Here is a 22975-nt window from a genome sequence, read left to right on the forward strand (position 1 = left end):
TCTCCCTGGCTGGGTCCTTGGACTGCATCCCTCTGGCAGCCAGCCATCATAATCTAGCAGGCCCAATGGAACTGGCACCTGCAAGAGTTCTCCTTTGGGAATCTGTGGACAGTGAGAATATGCAGTGACACAGAAGCCAAAATGGGATAGTGGTGACTTGGCGAGACTTTTCTTCCACACACCAAGGAGAGCCTTGAATAGTATTGACAGCCCTTTATGCTGACACTATTGGCACAGGTGAAGATCAAACTGTAATTGTATCCTTCCCTTGCACAGGAGGAAAGAAGAAATCAAGGCAGACTAAGCACTGCAACTTAAAATGAGTTTTTATAGACAGATTATCAGACTCCCTTGCTCTGCTGTCTGAATAGCCTGGCTTTGGCAGAGAATTCAGATTTACCTTTAATAAAAGCAGTGGTTTATTGTGCATGTGCCACAGTGTGCATAGGTTGCTATTTGTATTGAATGGCTCAGAGCTTGAACTATAGTTGGAGCTCTTTCTACTAAATAAAAAATGCACTCGTCCCTTTCTTTAAGGTCCACAGTCTGTTTAGTAGGAAACAAAGGAACAGTGACCATAGCTTGTTTTAGAATCTTAATGTGGAAAAAACTGTCTTGGTCTCTGCTTTCTTGCCATCGAATCTGAGAAGCCAGCTTACCGTTTTTCTTTCCTACCCTATTTTTGATTTTCTTTTTGAAATTTTCTAATTCCCTTCAATTATACCTCAACTTCTTAATCTTTGCCATGTAACAAAGTTAAGATTTCTCAAACTGTAGCTAGTGCATGCGCCTCTTGCACAGTAGTGAAGCATTTGTCAAGTGGTGCATTCCAGTGCAAGATTTAAGAGTTTGTAAAAGTCTCTTCTGAGCAGCAAAATAACCTCAGACAAGTGCACCCCCCACCACAGAATCTGAATATATTGAACTAGCATCCCCATTTTCCAGATGGGTAAAGTGAGACAAAATAAGTGACTCAAGTTTCACATAATACAGTTCTTGGTGTCTTAACCACATGACTATCATTCTACCCTGCACGACAGCTTCACGATTTTGACAAGTATTTCTTGAGAGTAAAAAGCAATGAGTCCTGTGGCACCTTACAGACTAACAAATGTATTGGAGCATAAGCTTTTGTGGGTGAATACCCACTTCATTTGATGAAGTGGGTATTCACACACAAAAGCTTATGCTCCAATACATTTGTTATCTATAAAGTGCCACCGGACTCTTTGTTGCTTTTTACAGATCCAGACTAACACGGCTACCCCTCTGATTCGTGAGAGTAAGTTCAATTGTGAATAAACTTGTGCTGCTGCAAATGTAAGGGTACTGCAGACTCAAAAGGACAAAACGTGGGGGCCTGGCACAGTGAGAAAGAAATATACACAAAGATCTACAACCAGGGGAAAAAAAGGAGTTAAAGAGGAGGAAACATAGCCACATAGGGCATTCATGAATTTATTTCAAAACTGCCTCCTTAATACCACTTAGTGTAACTTAAAATAGTTGCCACAAAGAAGGTGTGGGATTGAAGGGAGGATCTAGTTGTTTCACAATATTGCATTCTCTGTGTGTAGATATTTATACAGCATTTACTAAGGTATCTAAGCACCTTACACAAAAACAAATTTGTGAGCATCCTGTAACAAATTACAGCTTCCTCTGCAGCTTGTACAAAGGAAAATTGGAGAAATAATCAATTCAGTTAAGAATGAAGCTTCCTGCTGCTGAGCAAGACATGACTTCACTATAACAGTTCAAGATGTCCTTGCACAGTGGCTTGTAGTTCATCAATAGGTCCTCTTAAAAACAAACAAAATATTTGTAATCAATAATAAACCCTTTTGGGCCAAAACATAAAACCTAGATTTTATGTTCATCTTCTATTAAACATCTCAAATGCTGAGCCATTGTGCATAGATAATTATATTTAAACCAAAATAATTTTCTTTGATTTGAGCATTAGAACCAGATTCCAAGTGACTACTCTTCACTGCTTTACAGTGATGCTGACATTACTTTTATAGTGCTGAATGTTGAGCACAAGTTCGTCTCCAAGCTGAACTTGGATTGGTTTGTCAAGAACAACTGCAGCTTGTTTCCAGTGGGAGGAATCACTTGACGTATCCAAATAAATATCTTCATCTAGATGTATATGATACCAAAATGGAATGGCAGTGACGTGGCCAGACTTAGAAACTTGCACCTAAAAAATGAAAAGAGGATGTTTAAGGAAGTAGAACTCTAATTTTTCACTGATTTTATTTCTATGATGGCAGTGTCCAGATCACCAAGAAAATCAAACACAGTGGTTCAAACCTACTTCAAAGTGGCCTGCATTGAAATAGCTTTTGTACTGAATTTTTCAACCATAGTAATGAGGAATTGAAGGGGGGGAAAAAATGAAGTGTGTGCTCGATTTACCTTTACTTCTCTACTGGAGCTGTTCAAATAGGGATTCATGAGATCTAGTCTTAGCAGTTCTGTTGGCTTGCTTAAGGGCACGCATGGTAATGTGGCGAGATCCAAAAACACACGAACAGGCACCTGAGGAGGAATGTACCAGGCTTTCAGGCTTAATTATACAACAGCAACTTTCACTCTCTGAATTATTGCACTGTTTCCTAAAGGAACTGAACTGCTAAAATAACTCACTGCTAATCCTTTTTAAAATCTGGTCCTTGTGACACAAGTTACATAAGGAAACAGTCTCCTACCAAAGCTGTTTTTTTGAACACTGAAGTGTTAAAGTCGTAACTTTGACTGCTCTCCATATCAGATCACAAATCACTTCTGCCCTACCTGAAGCATATCTCTTGACTTCTATTATAGTAAATTTACATCAGTATCTATGCACAGAATTTAGGTTACAAAATATACTGAAGAAATTAATCCAACAGCACTGCTTTTTCTTAAATTCCTTATATTGTGATTGTGGCCCTCAGTTAGGCATTTATGGGTTTTGAGAGCTATGCTTGATATTGAAGCATGTCGTTAACTTCCTACCTTGAACTGGTTGATAAAAGGTGCTATATTAAACCCAAGTGTGGGTTCAGTCCCTTGAACTGCACTTTCAAGTACTAAGGATTGCGATTCTACAAGCATCCCATACATCACCACGTATTGTGGGAATATCTTTCCTCCAGAGTGAAGCAAACACCTGTAAAGAGAGAGAGAAATGTTTATTGCCAAAATGTGTTCTCCTGCTACTAAGAAACTAAACCAGAGGTGGGCAAATTTTTTTGCCTGAGGGCCACATTGGGGAATGGAAATTGTATAGCGGGCCATGAATGCTCACAAAATTGGGGTTGGGGTGTGAGAGAGGGTGCGGGCTCTGAGGCGTAGGAGGGTGCTCTCGGCTGGGCCAAGGCGTTCAGAGGGCAGGAGGGGGATGAGAGCTGGGGCAGGGATGCGGGAAGGGGTGCAAACTCTGGGGTGGGGCTGGGGATGAAGGTCTGGAGTGCAGGAGGGGGATCAGGGCTGTGGCAGAGGGTTGGGGTGTGGGGAGAGGCTCAGGGGTGCAGGCTCCGAGCAGCACTTGCCTCAAGTGGCTCCTGGAAGCAGTGGCATGTCCCTTCTCCAGCTCCTAGGCATGGAGCGACCCATAACTCTCGGAGTGGGGCCATGCCATGGCTTCCAGGAGCCACATGGTGCGGCCCCCAACCCGGCGCCCCAGCCGGAGCACTGAAGCAGGGCCGAGCCGCGTGTGTGGCCCCCGACCGGGCACCCCAGCAGGAGCTCACGGGCCGGCTTAAAACGGCCATGGGTCGGATCCAGCCTGCAGGCTATATTTTGCCCACCCCTGAACTAAACTGACTGCGTTAAGGTCTTGATTCAGGATGGGCACTTAAGTTCCACTGAAGTCAGAAGTGTTTAAGTGCTTCCCCGAATTGGGGTCTAACATCTATTCAGATTACTCCCAATCTAAAATACCTTGTCAAATTCTCCACTGTATTATACCAGGATTCATTTTCTTTGAAGGCTGGTTGATCTTAGTTTGTCTTTGACTTGGGGATCTCAAAATATAAAATACCCAGTGAAGAACAGTGACAGGTCAAGTGGATGAGCACTGGAGACACGCCATTCTGTCAGTGCAAGCCCTACCCTTCCAGGCCAGTGCCCTGCCAGACGCTGGGACCGGATGACCAGGTCACTTGATAATTGCTCTGTTCTGTTCATTCTTTGAAACATCTGGCACTGGCCACTGTTGGAAGTCAGGATACTAGGTTAGATGGATCATTGTTCTTACCTGGCATGGCCATTCTTATGTTGAAGGTAGTTATTTTATTAAGATGGTGTTATAGGCTATTCAGGCTTCAAATACAAGGCCTGGTTTATTTACAACATTGTGATTCCTTAGACAATATTGAAGGATTGTGAAAAAATGGCAACTGAAGCTGTTAATAAAACTGGAAGCCACAGGGTGCTGGGAAAGAGATCAGTAGGGCACTGTTCAGGAGAGTGAGATCCTGCCTGAGAGTCAGTCCCTTGTGCAGAATGAAAATGGCAGGAATTCAGTTAATCCATGATGTGCCCAGGGTAGTGCTAATTAGATAAAATCACCCAGATGTGGGATGCCAGCAGTGTTTTAAATATTTAAGTAAATCATTCTCAATACACACAAGAACAAAGTTAACAGTATGCTTGTGCTAAACTCAAAGGCTTCTTCAGTTCCCTGACACAGACTGCTGAGCTGTCAAGAGCAGCAGCATGTAGGTATTTAATTCTGCATTAACTTTGTGTTCTTGTTTTCTAGCAGAGGTCTCTTCACAAAGGCACTAGCAGGAACAACAAATGGCAAAAACAGAGAGACTTCCTTCTTAGCCACATGTTCACAGTCTCTGACAACTGATGTGAATTTAGATATGACACAATCAGAACCAACTTCCCCAAAAGGGCTGACACAATCAAACACCCTTGGCTATTATTATCCTGACCTCACTAAAAGTCTGGATGAATAGATGAAAATGTTACACATACCACCCCAATAAAACCCTCTAAAACTGAAGATTCATCCTTTCTTTAATATTCCTCCCAGTTTGTTTTTGCCCTTCTTGCTATTTTCTATTATTTTGTCTTGTATTTTCTTCATTTTTCTCTTGCTTTGTGTTACCTTTTTGTTTGTTAGCTATCACTTTTTCTCTATCTCTGTTCTAGCTCACATGTATCTGTTTCTGGCAGATTTCAGTCTGTTCCACAGCAACTTGAAATGTACAAGATTCTGAGCTTGTTCTATCACTCAGTTCTCTTAAAATTTCAGGCTTCAGCTGTTAACAAGACACTGGTTGTTCAGATTTCTGGTATGCTAAGCATAAGATTTTCCCTTGGGTTTTTTTTTTTTGTTTTGTTTAAATCACATAAATTATTTAAATTTTACAGAAATTTATCACTAACTAGAATCAGACTTAAAGGTCAGAAGGGACCATTATTATCGTTTAGTCTGACCTCCTGCACAACACAGGCCACAGAATCTCACTCACCCACTCCTGTATCAAACCCTTAACCTATCTCTGAGCTACTGAAGTTCACAAATCATGGTTTAAAGACTTCAAGGTGCAGAGAATCCTCCAGCAAGTGACCCTTGCCCCACGCTGCAGAGGAAGGTGAAAACCCCCCAGGGCCTCTGCCAATCTGCCCTGGAGGAAAATTCCTTCCCAACCACAAATATGGCGATCAGCTAAACCCTGAGCATGTAGGCAAGACTCACCAGCCAGACACCCAGGAAAGAATTCTCTGTAGTAACTCAGATCCCACCCCATCTAACATCCCATCAGGCATATTTACTGCTAATAGTCAAAGATCAATTAATTGCCAAAATTAGGCTATCCCATCATACCATCCCCTTCATAAATTTATCAAGCTTAGTCTTGAAGCCAGATATGTCTCCTGCCCCCACTGCTCCCCTTGGAAGGCTTTTCCAGAACTTCACTCCTCTCACAGTTAGAAACCTTTGTCTGATTTCAAGTCTAAACTTCCTGATGGCCAGTTTATATCCATTTGTTCTTATGTCCACACTCGTACTGAGCTTAAATAATTTCTCTTCCTCCTTTGGTCAGACAGGTTGAAGCTTGGAATTACTAGGAAGGTTCTCTATGACCTTCAGAAGATTTATAAATGTCATACAGTACCTGGATATTGCTGCCTTTTCCATCACCTCCTGCTGGATTAAACCTGAAGTCTCTACGACGTCCAAAATTATAATACTCCACAGTTTGTCTGATTTGGGTCTCCGTAACATCACACTCTCATCCTCTAAGTGGCTGAGCCAAAACTCTAATGTTTCTTTAGGGAAATGGTTGGCTTCTGAAATTATGTTAAGGGCTATTTGATGCTGCTCTTTTTCAACAGAACTGTAAGCTTTAACTGGCCCAAGTTTGCCAGCAATTATTGGCAGAATCGAAAAGCCCTCAGACACATCCAATACATACAAAGGGTCATGAGTTGTATATGAGGAATTCTTGTTTTGACTCTTTTCAAAGTTCATCTCTCTATCGTGACCATCAACATCCATTGACAGAGATTCTCTCGTTGGGATCAAGGATGACAACACTTTGCCAATGGCAGCATTAAAGCATTCATGGTATGGCACATTGTTTAGAAGTGCAATTTCAGTGGATTCCAGCATGCATTCCTGCCCCATGCCATCCAGTGTGCTAGTAGTTTGAAGACTAGCCAAAGCACTACATAGTTCAGCCTCATTGCCAGAAGACAGTGTGTTCTCCCTTTCAATGTCCATCCCATACTCTGAAGTCAAAACAGAAATCTTCTGGATCCTCAAGTAGCAATCTTGGCAGCATACTTCCATCATCACAGTGTCTCCAGGTTTCACAGAATAATCTTATCAGAAAAGTACAAAATGGTACATTAATAACTTTCAGAAATTATAAGGAAGTGTCCATACAAATGCCTAATCTGTGGTTTAAGGAAGCAAAAACTACACTAGAGCCATTTTCCATTTACTATTAGGAAACTACTGACATAGCAGGAGGAGAGAAGAGGGACAGTGATGGGTGGGGAAAGGCTAACTAAGTTAATAATGAAGTAAGGATTCCAAGGAATGATCAGGGAGACTGAGGAAGAGAAATAAGGATTCTGCTATGGTTAGTGACACATCGTCCTTTTTCCCTAATATGTTTGTTCCCTTATCTCTGAGGCAAATTGATAGTAACTAGTCTTTAAAGGATGCTATCAAATAAAATATTAAAAAAGTTAATAGTATTGCCATGGAAAATCCACATACCAGGAAGGCCCTGCACAGGGTAGACTGCTTGTTCCCAGCAAGTTTCCTCACTGGGACTTGTAGATAGACTGTGCTCATCATCAAGCTGTAGTACAAACCATACCACAATAGCATCCAGCACGCCTCCTTGAGTGACAGGTATGCTGATCTTGCAAGGCTTCCTAGTTGCCAGGCTTTTCAATTCCTGATCAAGATGGTAAAAAGAGAAATAAAACTTGAGTACCTCTTTCCCCAAGAGTGGTGGCTGACTAATGTTGAGAATGCAATGCATATCAGATTCCTTTTGACTGTTGGGAATTTAAGTTCAGAGCCTGTTTTTAGAATTAACCCCAGATGCAATTAATTTTATTTCTGAATTTCATACTTTGATATGAAACCCTGCTCCCAACGGTTAGTTTTTGTTTGTTTGTTTTTAAAAAGGGAATGTTTGAATGACACTATTTGAGAACCAACCATGGGCATGGGGGGGGAGGGAGGGGAGAAACGAGTGAGTTGCCAGTATATGCAGAGGTAACTCCATTGCCAACAGATTGCTGGTGGCAAAAAGCTGCACAGTCATGAGTATTCATTGTTCCAAATAAATGAAAAATGAATACATTTGTTTTCACCTGCTGTATATTATATCTATACCTCTTCACACAGTAAGACTGGAATTTGCTTTATTTAAAGATCTAGGTAATAAATAGTTTAGAGAGTTTCACATTATTTCTAGGATCTTCTCAACTGTATTCTGCAAGATTAAAAACATATATATATATATTAGGCACAAGTTGAGGATAACTTGTACAAGATTAAGCATTTGACAAGACACTAATTGTTTATCAGAGCAGCCAGAACTGGAAAAGACAGAGGTTGTTGCAGCATAGTTCCCTGTAATATATTCAAGTGCTTTGCTTTACTTCATATGTTGACCTTAGATGTCAGATAAGGTGAACAGGGAAAGTTACCAATACAAAACATAGCAATTCCCAACCAATCAGTAGCCAAGAATGATTTTCTCTCTATAACCATTTATTTTAAGCTTTGGCTCACCACTTTGGTGCAAACTCCTCTCCACGGGTCAACAAACCAGAAACAGATGTACCAGCATCAAAATGTATCACCCTTTCAGTCTGCATGGCCATCACTGGCTCAGAGACCTACATCCCAATTCAGCTCTATTTTGTGCATATGTAACCCACACACCTTCTGGGGGTGCTGTTCTGTCCCATCTCGTGGCACCGAGACCACTTACACAGAGTTAAAATGAGTCTGCTCTACAGCCTTAGCTACCAGTCAGTTGGCTTTTAGCTCATGTGATAGAGGCTCATGCACTAAGCTCCAGAGGTTCCCTGTTTGATTCTGTCCGCTGATGACCGGGGTCTGTCGGCATTACACATACACACAAAATAAACTTATCTGCATTGTCAAAATATAGATGTACAAAATGGTTTGCATGGGGGGAAAAAAAAAGGCATGAGTTGTTTTGAATGGTGACTTATCCCACTCTCCATTGCAACCATCTATGAGCAGCTCATTGTTAAGTGGTAATGTTTTGACTTTAAATATAAAATACTCTCTTTCCTGTGTCATCCTCAACAATTCAAATGCACGCCTATAATTGTAGTTGAAATCTGATCAGTCACAACTCATTTATATATTGAAATTCTAGTGGTAAAAATGAGCCAATAAGTCACAGGCATATGGACAAATATGTAACACCACATTTAATAAATGTACTTAGGGTATGTCTTTACTGCAGAGTTCCTCAGGGTCTTTCTTGGATGTTGTCCCCGTCTCTACTTCTGGTCACACACAAAAACCCTCTCACCCATGTTAATTGATGCTTTCAACCCAGACTAGCTGGCCTAACTGGGGCTACAGCCAAGAGCTCAGGTGCCACTTTCACTCAGACTGGTAACCTGTCCACTTTGCAGTGAGAATGCAGCTAAGTCACTTGAGCGCTGACAGCTTTCCCACAATTCCCTCCCAGAAGGACAGACAAGTTCTTCTATAATTCACTGGGAAAGAATCCTGCAGCACAAGGAACCATGAGATATACCCCTAGAAGTCCTAATGATGCATACGGGTGAGTGCAGCCCCCGTGAGCACACATTAACTCAGGTACGGCTTTGCAGTGTGGCTATTCACACCCAGCATAGGCTAATTTGGGTGCTCAGACTCAGATAACTATCACCTAGCTGAACTGCAATGAATAAATACCCTTAGAAACAAGCCAGATTTTTGGCTCTGCATCAGCTGCTCTACAGGTTTGTGTTTCTCTTTTAGGATGTAAGACAGTGAGGAAATCATTACCTCCAGATTGTTGAAATCCACTGTCATGGCTTGAAAGGGTTCTGTTAGTGACATATAACCCCCAGGAACTCTACTGAGTTTTTCTGTGGTGTAAGGTTCAACAGTTTCCTCTGAGTTCACAGAAGCACGTGTTGGACTACAGAACTCAACCGTTTCTGCCAAATGCACACAGGCAACTTCTTGTACTCCCACCCTAGGAGGGGAGCAGGGAGGAAGAAAACCACAAAGAAGCCTAAATTAGACAAATCAAAGCTATACACAATCCTTCCCCTTGAACACTGAACATATCAACTTAGGCTTGAATAGAGACTGAGAATGGCTGAGCCATTACAAACACTGAATCTATCTCCCCACATAAGTATTCTCACACTTCTTATCAAACTGTCTGTACTGGGCTGTTTTTTTTCTTCTTACTTAATTGGTCTCAGAGTTGGTAAGACAACTCCCACTTTTTCATGCTCTCTGTATGTGTAAATATATCTCCTCACTATATGTTCCATTCTATGCATCCAAAGAAGTGGACTGTAGCCCATGAAAGCTTATGCTCAAATAAATTTCTTAGTCTCTAAGGTGCCACAAGTACTCCTGTTCTTTTTGAACATATTGAGTGTGTAGTGTGATAATAGTCATTGTTGCTAGTTGTTCCTAGAATAGTAAACATTCACCTCTTTCAGGAGTTAGATACAGACCTAAAAGTTAATCAGTACCAGCTCAGTCACTCAACCATACAGAAATTCTGTTCATACTTTCACAGCTGCTTAAGTTGGTGGTCTCATTTAACTACACACACACACAAAATAAGACATACAAATATTTGTGTTCAGTGAATGGAAAATAAAAAAAATTTCCTTTTTGTTTAAATTGATCACATTTCTTTTCCTAAATCTGTCAAACGTGAGCTCCAAATCCTGTCAAAGTATAAACACACCTGTGATGTCTACGTATCTCTTTGCATTCCACTGCCATCCCAAATACATTAGCACCTGCAGGAATAACTTGACCATAGTCTTCTGTGCCAATGTCTTGATTTTTAGGCTGTGAAAATGTAAATAAATAAGATGGCATAATGAGATGAAGACTCATTTCCACTGGTATTGCTGAGTTTAAGTTTGTTATTTCTCTGTGTCGTTCATTATTATCTCAAAAACTTTAATAAATATTCTCAAGACTAAAGATGTTTTAAATTTTTTTTTTGTAACTGCAGTCAATTCAATTTTTTGTGCAAATGCAGTGAATTAAATTATGCCCCTTTTCCTGGAAAAACAGCCAATTGTATATTATATATACTGAAGGATGAAAACTCTAGAAGCTGTTGTTATTTTCCCACTTTTTTCATTTCTCACAGCATTTCACATGCTCCTTTGATATTGTTGCATGCACAACTACCTTTTCTTTGCATACACTTTCATCACAACAAACTGATGGCATATTAAAGAGTCACTCACTAGGAGATAGTATTTTTGTTTTTTCCCCCCAATGTATATGCCTGAGGAATATCCCATTTTCAGTTCCAGGTTTAACTGTAAAGTAATATTTTTCCAGAACTCCTTATTTCTCAGTAATGCCAATCTGTATTAAATATGAATTCTCAACTGATAGTTTCTAATAGGTCATGCTCCCCAATGTGATTTTATGAGTCTATCCCCTGCTTATCTTGATAACTTCCCAGTAATTAATTTGATAGCTTCAATATGTGTTTTTAAAATACTTTGCTTTTACCACCTATCTTTCAGCATTCGTTGTTTCTCTTGTATCAACTGCATACTTTTTCTCAAATATTTATTTTCCACGCTTATCTTGTTCTAGTCAAGTCTTTGTATTTTAGATATAGGTTAGCTTTCTCTCTATTGTCTTTTTTCTCTCTTCACTGTCCAACATAAACAAGCTGCTGATCAATATATAAACTCACTGAATGACAACATAAACATGGCAGAAAGAGAGTGAATCGAAAGAAGGAACCTCATAAATAGTTCTTATGTTTAGTACATCTAAAACTACCCTCTTATGGAGCTACACATAAGCTTTCAATTATTTACACACCAGTTGTGTGTGACAGCTCATTGTATTTTCTTGTGCAATTTTAAACCCTGTATTTGATCCTAACTTGAAGGAATACAAGTTAGCTAAAAACATGCATAATAAATAGATCAAACTATTCCTGTTTTACAACACTAGAGGTCATCAATTTCAGTCTAATACAGAAGATAAAAAAACCGTCATCTAGATGGTGATTTTAAGGTAATTTTTTTCTTTTTGTTTGGGAGGGAAACATAAAAGAAGAACTAGATCCCGTAACTTTTCACAGACTGCATCCCATTATTTCATGAGACCTAAACAGAAGTTTGTCAGACACAGGTAAAAAGCAGAGGTGGGTGTTTTTGGTGCAGGGGAGGGGAGTTATATTTACATAGTCTTAAAGGCAAGGTGCATCTAGCAACTTCTAGCTTTTCAAATGAATCACCAAGGAATTATTAAATAATATAAAATAACGGTGAACTGGAAGATTTAACAGACTGATAACAGAATGCCCTCTAGTGTTAGAAGCAGATGGATACAAGTTTTTATTAGTTAACATACGAGGTGATTTTGGTTTCAGTCACAGTGAACCCTTTTCTTTCTAGGCTGCTGTTTCAAATCCAGCCTAGATCTCTACTGACTGCATGGCCTTCTGACAGCTGTTTTGTGTCTTAATATTAAATTAATAGGTTTCAGTCTGGTTTGCAATAGACAGGTGTCCACAACACACACACTGATAGACACAGAGGTCAAGGACTGAAGAGCCACAAAGACTGAACTACCCTCTGTACGCTACTCCTGCCAGGTTAGTGATGAAAAACATTGATAAGGCAGTGTCATTCACACGGCATTGTCACTGTTGTCTACTGACATAACAGGTATGATACAGTACTTTTGCCAACAAGGCTGTAAAATCTCACTTTCACAAGCATTAATGTAACTCAAATTTAAAAATAAATCATCAATTGTCTAAGCATTAGGAAGAGTGCAACATTCATAATAAGGGTGTATTAAGTATGTATGTCTCAACGTGGTTCTGATTTAGGAGTATCTGAGTATATCACCTACCTTTGGTTGTAAAAGCAAATGCTCCCAAGCATGTATCAAACTCTCCACAATCCCTTCTCCAAACAAACCTGCATCTACCGTTTCTGTGACAACCAGAGAAACCCTACAAAAAATTGTTTTTAAGAAAAGGTAGTTACAGTTAGTAAACTGAGTCTAGAGGCAGCAAATGTTGATAAAAAGCTGTGCTATTAAAGAATTAATTCATGTAAGCGAAAAGCAAAACACATCCAGCAGAGGGACATATTTTAAGTGGTTGTTATAACAAGTTTATAAACTCTGAGCAACAATTTACCATGAAACTTTCCAGACAATGCTTATGAATCCTTAGGTATGAGAAGAACCTAAGACAAACATAAAAATAAATAGGACCTTTCAAACAGACTTGAAATATGGCAGACTATATCCTAGAACACATGCTTACATATAAAATAAATTAAACAGTGATTAGCACTTGAAGGAGATTCCATAAAATTTTCTCTCTATCATCAGTTTGTTATAAGCATGCAAACAGTGCAATTTTATAGTTATACTTTCAATGCAACTTCTAAGCAGGACATGAAAAAAGATTAGTGGCCACATATTACCTTTAAATTAGTAATTTAATTTGAGACTAAAAGCTAAGGCACCTACATTAATCTTGGATTAATCTTAAATCTCAATACTACCAACAGCAACAAGGCTGAAATGATGAATAAGGTGCAGTAAAATAATGCTGAGTCTACACCAGCAACCCTTAATAGATTTCTGCTATTTAAACTTACAGCTCCCCGGAAGCATCCCACTTGAAAACAATTCTTAACCAGATGTGCTGAAAACTAAAATGCTAGGTCAAACTGTGGTTTGCCAACTCCAACAGCTTTCTGGGATGCTGAGTGGACTCAGTAGCCTAATCAACAAAGTTTTTTAAATATATTATAATTTGGTTAAAGCGAGACTACTGTTTAACCCATAACCACCATACAAAAGGACATACTAGCAATAAAGATGAGAGGACAACTACAGAGCAAATACATACATACACCTTTCAAGACAAAAACAGAAAATAAAGCTAAAATATACTGATGCTACATGAATACATTTAAGTGTGAATAAAAACAATATGAAGTTACAAATATTAGAAATCTTATAAACTGGACAAAAATATGCTGATGCCCTTTTCTGAAAGCAACCAGAGAACCTGAACTTTGCTAAGGATGAAATCATTGTGCCAGCTGCCAGCAACAAGTGTGAGGTGCTCAGCAGAGGAATGTGTGGTGGGAGAAATGTGTCAGAACTAGAATCCACTGGGAGCAGTTGTAACATGGCCCTGAAGATAATTACTTCAGCCCAGTGTCTAAAGCAGCCCTCTGTGCTGCTTAAACTTCTCCAACCTCAGGGTGGAGGATTTACAAAAGGGCAATTCCCACCAACCTCCTAGAGGTCACCAAGAAATGTCCACCTCATATGCGGATCCCCTTACATCTTGTCTCACTCCTGAATACAACAGATTTCCTTTCAGTAATGAAGTTAAAATCCTTTGTTTATGGCATCTCAGACCTACCACAGAAATCAGCGAGATCTTCCAAACTTGACATTATAATTAATTGCAGAATTAAGTACAAGATGTACCAGAGCAAAATACACATGTAAACATATTTGGTAATTAGAAAATGTGGCTAAAAAGTTATTAAACATGTGAAAAAAACTTGTATTTAAGCATGGTAAACTTGAAAGTTTTCTTAAGTACAAAAGTCTCTCAAAATAAACAAAGATGTCAAACTTTTAGGATGCAAGTCCACCAATGACTTGTGTCCAATGGCAATCCAATGGCCAGAATCTAAAGTTAGACAAATTCTGATCAGAAATAAGGCCTAAATTTTTAACAGTGAGGATAATTAACAATTGGAACAACTTACCAAGAGTTGTGGTGGATTCTCAATCACTTGCTAATTTTAAATCAAGATTGGATGTCTGGTTTTTTTAAAAAGTTCAAAAGGAATTACACCTCTACCCCGATGTTCTCAGAAGACAAAAAATCTCACCGTGTTATAAGTGAGACCGCGTTATATCGAACTTGCTTTGGTGTTCCTTGTTCCCTGACCACTCCCTTCAGAGACCCCTGTCCCTAATCACCCCCAGGACCCCACTTCCTACCCAACCCCCCTGCTCCCTGTACCCTGACTGCTCTGACCCCTATCCACACCTCCCGCCCCCAGACAGGCACTTACCGGCAACGGCGGGAATGGGAGCAACATGGCCCCAAGCCCACTCCACTCAGCCACCTCCCAGCCGTGGCGCTCCACTTCCCACCATCAGTGAGTGTGGGGAGGTTGGGGAAAGGATGCCCCCCGCACCTCACCTGTGGCGGGAAGTGGAGTGCCGCAGCTGGGAGCTGGTGGAGTAGAGCAGGCTGGGGCCAGGCTGCTCCACTTCCCACTGCTGGTGAGTGTGGGGAGGTTCGGGAAAGGATGCTCTCCGAACTCACCTGTGGTGGGAAGCAAAGCAATGCGGCCCCAGCCCATTCCACTCTGTCACTTCGCAGCTGCAGTGCTCCGCTTCCTGCCGCTGGTGAGTGTGGGGAGGTTAGGGAAAGGACGCCCTCCGCACTCACTAACGGCAGAAAGCAGAGCGATGCTGCCCCGGCCCCAGTCATGTTGCTAAGGGGCAGGGGGTCACGTTTGGGGAAAGGTCCCGCACTCACCTGCAGCAGGAAGCAGAGAGCCACGGCTGGGAGCTGGCAGAGCGGAGCGAGCTGGGGCCAGGCTGCTCCGCTTCCGCTGGTGAGTCCTGGGGGGGCGGGGGGGGGGAAGAATCCCTTCCTCCAAGCCCCATCCCCCGAGCGACACATCTGGGGTCGGGGCGAGAGAAGTGGAGTGGGCTGCTCCCGGCCCCCTGCTAATCCCCCGGGCCATTCTGGAACTGTGGGGCCCCCCCACAGCTCCTGCCTCCTAGACCCTGAGGGGGGGGAGCCTCTGACTGCCCCCGAGACCTCTGCCCTTTATCCAACCCCTCAGCCCCGGCCTGGCACCCTTAACATGCTGCTCAGAGCAGCATGTCAGAGCTTTACTGCATTGTATGCGAACCCGTGTTATATCAGGTTGCATTATATTGGGGTAGAGGTGTATATTGGAGAATTTCTATTGCCTGTGTTATACAGGAAGTCAGGCTGGATGGTCACAGCTGTCCCTTCTGGCTTTGGAATCCATTAATCACATTATGATTACTCCAGCAGTGAAGTATATATATTTTGAGAAACACCAACTGAATTTTGAAGATACAAGGCTAAATTTTTAAAATGCAAATTACTCTGAAGTCTTTGGTTTAAGCTGGTAAGGTAATATATCTTCTCACTGCACCTAAACAAAATATGGGATAGATTTTAAACTTAGTAGACAACCTTTTGAAACTATAAACCTTTTGAAATCATAGATATTCATCCCAGATTTATATTGGACTGGGTTCCATCTTTCCTTTTGCTTTATCCCCCTAAACTTATTTTTAGGATCATGCCATTAGAAAGCACTCCAAAGAGGTGAAGAGTATCCATTAAAGTCAACAGATGTAGCACGTTGCAGGATCTAGAATTAGCTTTTTTTTCCTCTTGACTAAGTAGTTAAGCTTTTGTAAAATCTCTAGGACAATAATTTCTTGGAATTGTGGACTCAAAACACCTACTGTACATAGATGTCTATAGTGGAACTAATCTGAAAGATAATGATGTAAAATTATTCTCCTGGAACCTTTATGATGTAAAGAACCTTACAGTCATTAAATAATGGTCTGGCATTGTTGAAAATGAATGGACCTAGACAGCTAACCAGACTTACCAATCCCGACAGCATACATAAAAGCTACTGCCAAAAAATTTCCAAGAACAGGAGGAGGAAGACTCCTGACTGATAACCAGACACTGACCTAACTGACTGTATTGTTCTATTTTTATCTCTTTGTCTCCTTTCAGGTTGTCTGTCCAAATGATTTACCTGGTAGGTAAATGGTTTGAATGATTGAAGTTTACTCTAATATTGAACAGTGAAACATTACTTGCAATACAGTTAAATATGGCCTTCTATGACAGAGAAATATTAATCTAACAGACAAATTGTGAGAATTCTTAAGTACCATTTCAATAGACAATTATTTTCTGTTTTCTACTGAGTATGTTACATTGTGCAGTTCTCCACTTTCATGAACAAAACTGAAATAAGAAGATATCACAGTAGGCTATTTTAAGCTACCTTTCAGGTATGTGCTTTGGAATTTCTATATCAAGAGACTTTATAGGCAGAAGTTTGATCTCTCCTTCCATATTATTTGCTGATACCACATCACAAGCAAGTTCATACATGGTCTTCGACAACTCACAGGCATAGACGCAAGGTGCACCAGCCTTCTTGGCAAACATACTGCAAAGTAACAGAAAACACCATAGGAATTAGTTTATTCTTATCAAAATTTCAATTAGAAATTATTTTAGGTAAGAGAAGTCTGATTTTTTTAAGTATATTTACATTTACTGTAGCATTTATTTCATAGTCTTAATACTATTACTAGTATCTGATATCAGTACTAATGCAAACTATAGCACTTGGGTAGATATCAGATTCCCCAGTATACACTGTATTATCAGCAGTACAGTTAATCCAAATCTACTACAAAGATAATATGTATGACATAAAGGCAGTAATTCATACGCTATTAGACCAAAGCAACCACAGTGATCATCTAGTCTGACCTCATGTACAAGGCCACAGGACCTCCCTGAACTAATTCCTATTTGAACTAAAGCGTATCTTTTAGGAAAAACATCCAGTCTTGATTTAAAAATTGCCAGTGATGGAGAATCCACCACTGTCCTTGATAAGATGTTCCACTGGTTATTTATGCTCACTGTTAAAAATCTGCACCTTATTTCTGGTTTGAATTTGAATTTCAGCTTCCAGCCATTGGATCTTGCTATACCTTTATGTGTTACATAGAAGAGCCCATTATCAACTTTTTCTTCCTCACACAGGTACTTATGTACTGTGACCAAATCATTCCTTAATCATCTCTCTGTTATACTCCAGGAGCCCAATCTGTTTAGTTATCACTACAAGGTATGTTTTCCAATTCAACATTGTGACTGAATGAACATGTATTAAATCAGCATGTAGATACCAGACATATCATTAGTGACACAGTTCTAGGTACTCGCTTCACAATAACAATTCTAGTAGTGTCTTTCCTTCCTTAAGCTTTGTTTTAATAATATAAAAAAATTAATTTTCAGTTTTTTCACAAAGGATAATGTAAAAGTACATGACAATGACTGCTAAAAAGCAAGTATATTTATATTAATATAGTTTACGTTAAAGATGCATTTATGACAAACCTCAGTATTCCTGTTCCTGCTCCAATATCTAGAACAGTTCTGCAACCAGAGCGGACCACCTTCTCAATCGCTTTCTGGTAAATCAGGTTCCTGTTGATGTCGTTAAGCATGATAAAGTGCCAACGTTCTACCAGCCAGTTTGCAACACGGTAAAAATTCTCCTTTGCATCAGCAAAGTCAGGGTTTAGCTTCAGTGCTTTGTGGAAATATCCAGCTGCTTCATCTCTAAAGCCCATTCTAATAGTAAAAATGACAAATAAATAATAAGTAGGAATTATACAGTTGGCTTCCAGATATCTGAAACTTGAAGATGTTGGGAAAAATCACCACATTTTTAGGAATTTGTTACTGAATTGTTAAGTACTGTTGTTTTTAATAACTGTTATAGTCACAATTTGAAAGCTACTTTATTTTGCTTTAAGGATTATGTCTTCATATTGGGGGAGGTACACCTTGGGCAAACTATCAAAAAAAGTGAGCTTTAACTAATTTAAGAGTGTTGAAAATAAGAATTTTTCATTTACAAGACTGTTTCAGAGAAATATCCCTTTACTCTAAATATGCTCCTTTATAAAATAATGTTTTCATTAGAAAACCAAGCAATGTACTTGGCTAAAATTGAGTTATGAAGCACTACTGCATAAAGTCTCTATGTTTTCACATTTTAAAGGATATAAAACCTAAGTTCTTTAACCAGTGATATAGTGGTTCTGTGTCAAAAAGGATGAAGTTATCTTATAAAGTAAGATTATAGTACTACCCTTAGTGATTTAAATACAAAAATACATAAAATATATCATTTATTGTACTCTGCTTCTACCTCTCCATTTCATACATGACTTTGCCGCTGTAAAACAATTGGCATCTTATAAGGATTATTTGCACAATAAAAACAGCAACAGTTAATGAGAAATGCAAGCCAGAATGGAGCCACGTCAAATCTCCAAAAACCAAAGCAAAGTAAGATATTACCCAATCCACGTGTAATGTATGACATCACAGCTCATATCAAATTGTCACAGCTTGAGTTACCAGTGTTTACATTAGATCACAATTTTAAGATGATTACAATTACCATAAAATATTGCTCTGGGCTGAAACTCTCAATCCAGGAACAATTAAAAATTTAACATTTTTAAAATTTAAGAAAAACAACCAAGGAAAATATAGTCAGAAAGGGGTTTTTTTGCTCTTTATTTTTGAAAAAGAGAATCAGAGCAGACCACTCTAATAGCAGTGATCTGGATTTCCAGTCAGGAATTATGGTTTCAAGGCCAAGTCCTATTCTAACACAACACGCTGACAGGAACTTGAACCACTGTGGGGGCAGCATGTGAAGCACGTTTTAGGAACTACACAGGGAAGGGAAATGCCTTAGATTATTAAACAAAGACTAAGGCTCAAACCAATCAAGAAGAGGGGACTTACAGGGTAATCATATTCTGAACTAGCCCTTCTTTAGCTGAACTGGCTGTAATATGGGATCTTTAGGAGAAACAGAACAGAGCAGAGGTAGAGGATCTTCATAACACCTACGGAAACGTGGAACATAACCATTTACAAAAATTAAGTTACCCAAAACTATAACTTTCACAGTGGCTTTCAACCATTCGGGTCTAATTTTTTATTAAATAACTACTGCGAGTTGGTAAATGACATTTGAAAGGCAGTATATTTTTATTATTTTTAAAGACCAAATGCATTTCTTAGGATTAAATAGTATGTTTAAGCAGTGGCTACTGTACATATATTTATACTGATTTAACAGATTTCAAATTCAGTATTACATACTTAACATTGTGCCCATGCTCAAAGATACTATCTATTCAGCAAATCTGAATCAGATCCTTACATGTTTATTACTAATTAATAATAAATAGAGCATCTAAAAAAAAATTGAATATAGATTACTACCAACCTGAAGAGATGTTCCCCCATACTATTACATATTATTTCATCATTAGGAAACAGTTCAAGGGCCTGCTCATAGCAGTTAAATAAATCTTGAATTCGTGCAAGAGAAGCTAGCTCTTCAGCCCATTTGAAGAGGGTAAACTGGAAAGTTTCCTGAAAAGTGACGCAAATATTGCTAACTCAGTAATAGCATATCAAAAGCAGGAAATTGAAGACACTGGAAACTTAGAGGAGGCAGGATGAAATTAGTTCTGAAACGAACATGAGCAGTTATTTCCATAATGCTGGAAGTGTTAGCTTAGGTTCTCCAGTGAGGTAGTCTATTCCTAGTACTTCATCTACCCTTACCTCTAATCAGCACACAGCTTAACATGTCTCAGAGCTATATGTAGAAAGTTTGCACAGTGCAAGCCAGTTCTAATAGCGCCTCATTTTTACGAACCCCTAAATTCACTCAACTTTTAAGATTAAATGAGTCGAACCCTATCCCTGAAGCACATACAGCTCTGGTTAACCGAATTACGGAGTCATCCATAACACTGCTCTGTTTCTCTTTAATTCTCCTTTCCATTCTTCAAAATAAGTTACACACAAAATAAGAGCAACATCTGTTCATTAGAAAGTTAAATAGTGAAAAAATATAATTGAGATTGGACTGTCTAAAATAATTCAAAAAGCACTCACCCTGACATCATTTTTTAGCTCAGGAGCTAGATTTAGTACCAGGAGATAATGGGCATATGCAGTTCCAAAATCCTGATCTTCCAGACAATGCTGAGCACTCTGTAAAGATCTGGAAACCAGCTCACGTCTGCCAGCTTCCTGACCACCTTGGTGGCCACGATGAGATTTGGTATTAGAGTTGGGCATTTTGAAGAAAATTAACTGTGCATTCCCATAAACAAAAAGAAAACAAAAAAAGATTCTTATCCTAGAGTATTGTAAGTTGCAAATAAAAGTAACAGGTCAAAATATTTTAAAATTCTAGCATGCAGTGAAGAAGGTCCCCCTGATCCTACAAAGAGTTGAAGATGTGCTTAACTTTACACATTCTGAGTTATTTCCACTGTTAAACATGTGTACAAGTCTCTACAAGGCCTACAACTGTACAACTTTTTCTACTAAACTTTTGAAAACCTTTTAGCATGTTTCTGGAGGATCAACTTGTTTTTATAAACTTATATATACACACGCAATTTCATGCTTAGCTACCCAAAAAATTTACAATTAAACTTTTTCAGTAATACAACTGGTGTAACATATACCAAGACAAAATAGTTTCCATAAAGGGATACTGAGGAGGACAATCTACTTCGTACTTAACATCTAAGAGCAACAAGTTATGACAACTTTTCCATAACAATAAAATGGAAAAATGTCATAGGAATTTGTGTATAATCTTATGCCACATTTTGTGAAATAGTGCCCCCTTTAATTTTAAATGCTTACTTCCATATATAGGCCCTGGTCCTGCCTTCAGGATTTTCAGACTATATCCCAGGACTGAAAGATAATGCAAAAAGCAAGTTTCCAATATAGTTACATCAGCAGAGATGTTTTCAAGATGTAATTACACCACAAAGAAATAACAGTAATCCACATGAAAATTCATCAACTATTCTGCAGTTATGTAATTCCATCTATGTAACATGAGTATGATAGACATGACGTAGTTATCTGAAGAAATGGATTAACTAAAGAGAAAACAGAACAGTAAGAGAAAAGTTCAGATGATGGATATACTTTAAAATACCAATCTAAACATCTGTTGATCAACTCTTTGGCGGGAAAGTATTGTTCCTATGGGAGGAAATGAGTGCCAGACACAGGAAAAGCTGCAGCAGAGCCATGTTGATATCCATGTATTTTCTGCACCACTTTCACATGTATCAGGCTGGTGGGATTTCCCTCCTGCCAAACCCTGCGGGAAAACAATTTTCCTTAGTACCTGTTTGTTCTATTTTATGTCTGCTTGGCACTCATGCTGCAGGGATCATCCAACTACTTGTACTGCCTACATTAAATGGGCACAGTGGCCATTTCCTTATATTTTTGTATTTATTCTCTAAAAATGCCCTGGGTGCAGGGGCATACGAGACACAGATGTACCCTCTGTGTGACAGAATGAGCATATGAGGGGGGTCGAATGTTCCCCTCTGTGAAGGAATGAGCGTATACGGTGGAGCAGACGAACGGGGCAGGGAGGGGGCCAGACGCACACCGATCTGAGGAAATGGTGCCTGCGAGAGAGGAGACGAGCTCCTGCCTGGGAAGCAGCAGCCTGGGGCGGCAGTGCTGAGAGCGATCCAGGAGGTGTAGCACGCGGCAGGGAGCGGGAGACGAGGGCTGGTCACCTCAGCGATTCTTCCGGCGGGCCTGGCTGCTTACGGCTCGGCCCACAGGACAGATCCGGAGCCAGCGGCGGACGCGCCAGCCGGGGGCCGCCATTTTTGCGCCGGGCGGCGACCCTGCCTGGCAGTTACAACCTGGGCGTAAGACGCCAGGTCCCGCCAGAGGCCGCACGCAGCGCCGGGCCGTGCGCGTCTCAGCACATCGCTCGCCCGCGCGCAGAAGTGAAGCCCGGGAAGCCGCGCCGCGCGCCGCCGCTCACCCGGCCAGTGTGACGTCACTTTGCACCGGCCAACACGACGGGCAACCTGGAGGTCACTGAACGTGCTCGGGAGAACTGAGCATGCTCAGTAACGTCTGGTGAATCCGCTGCCCTTACTTGGGGCGGGGTGCGCTCTGCCCTCACGGGGGTGGAGCGGGGAGGCCGATCAGCGCGCATGGGGTCAGACAGGCGGGGACAGGAGAGGGGCTCGTGGGGCAGGTGGGGAGGACCTGCTAAGCGCAGGCTACAATTGATTTCAAGCCCGAGGACAATAAATTAACCAATGGGCGTGAGAGTGAGATGATCGGTTGAAAATGAGGGATTCCAATGGGCGACACCAAGAAGAGAGTCCCCACTAGCAGCCAGTGCTCCTCAAAGGCATCTAGGGAGTCAGTGGACCCCTCTCAGAGGCATGATTGGATAAACCCCAGTCTGGCTTCCTCCTCCTGGTGTGATGGGTAGCCCTCAGGAGGGACCA

General features: G+C 40.4%; 1 protein-coding gene across 6 annotated transcripts; it reads right to left on the reverse strand.

The window, feature by feature from the left end:
* Positions 1-1442: 1442 nt before the first annotated feature.
* Positions 1443-22454, reverse strand: PRMT9 (protein arginine methyltransferase 9). 6 transcript variants are annotated; one of them, XM_050946337.1, is made up of 14 exons: positions 22241-22454; positions 21336-21389; positions 20571-20771; positions 19891-20039; positions 17973-18209; positions 16837-17004; positions 12620-12722; positions 10464-10570; positions 9536-9728; positions 7241-7424; positions 6129-6837; positions 3007-3160; positions 2425-2547; positions 1443-2206 (listed from the first exon to the last, which is right to left on the reverse strand). In XM_050946337.1, exons 2-14 carry the CDS (start codon positions 21339-21341, stop codon positions 1991-1993), a joined length of 2550 nt encoding a protein of 849 aa, XP_050802294.1. In that variant the 5' UTR covers positions 21342-21389; positions 22241-22454; the 3' UTR covers positions 1443-1990. The 6 variants fall into 6 exon arrangements, with proteins under 6 accessions (XP_050802294.1, XP_050802293.1, XP_050802296.1 ...); XM_050946336.1 differs by lacking the exon at positions 21336-21389 and adding an exon at positions 21640-21807; XM_050946339.1 differs by having other exon boundaries at positions 22108-22454.
* Positions 22455-22975: the final 521 nt, after the last annotated feature.

This window comes from Gopherus flavomarginatus, chromosome 3, assembly GCF_025201925.1.
Source record: "Gopherus flavomarginatus isolate rGopFla2 chromosome 3, rGopFla2.mat.asm, whole genome shotgun sequence".
NCBI lineage: Eukaryota > Metazoa > Chordata > Testudines > Testudinidae > Gopherus > Gopherus flavomarginatus.

Bases quoted from the DNA above. Each gene is read 5' to 3' on its own strand.
- PRMT9 (XM_050946336.1), bottom strand. The intron at 9,729-10,463 runs GTGTGTTTATAC...CTCCCCTCCTAG, and splicing joins GAGATACGTAGACATCACAG to GGTGGGAGTACAAGAAGTTG. The intron at 2,548-3,006 runs GTAGGAAGTTAA...ATTCCTCCTCAG, and splicing joins CTTTTATCAACCAGTTCAAG to GTGCCTGTTCGTGTGTTTTT.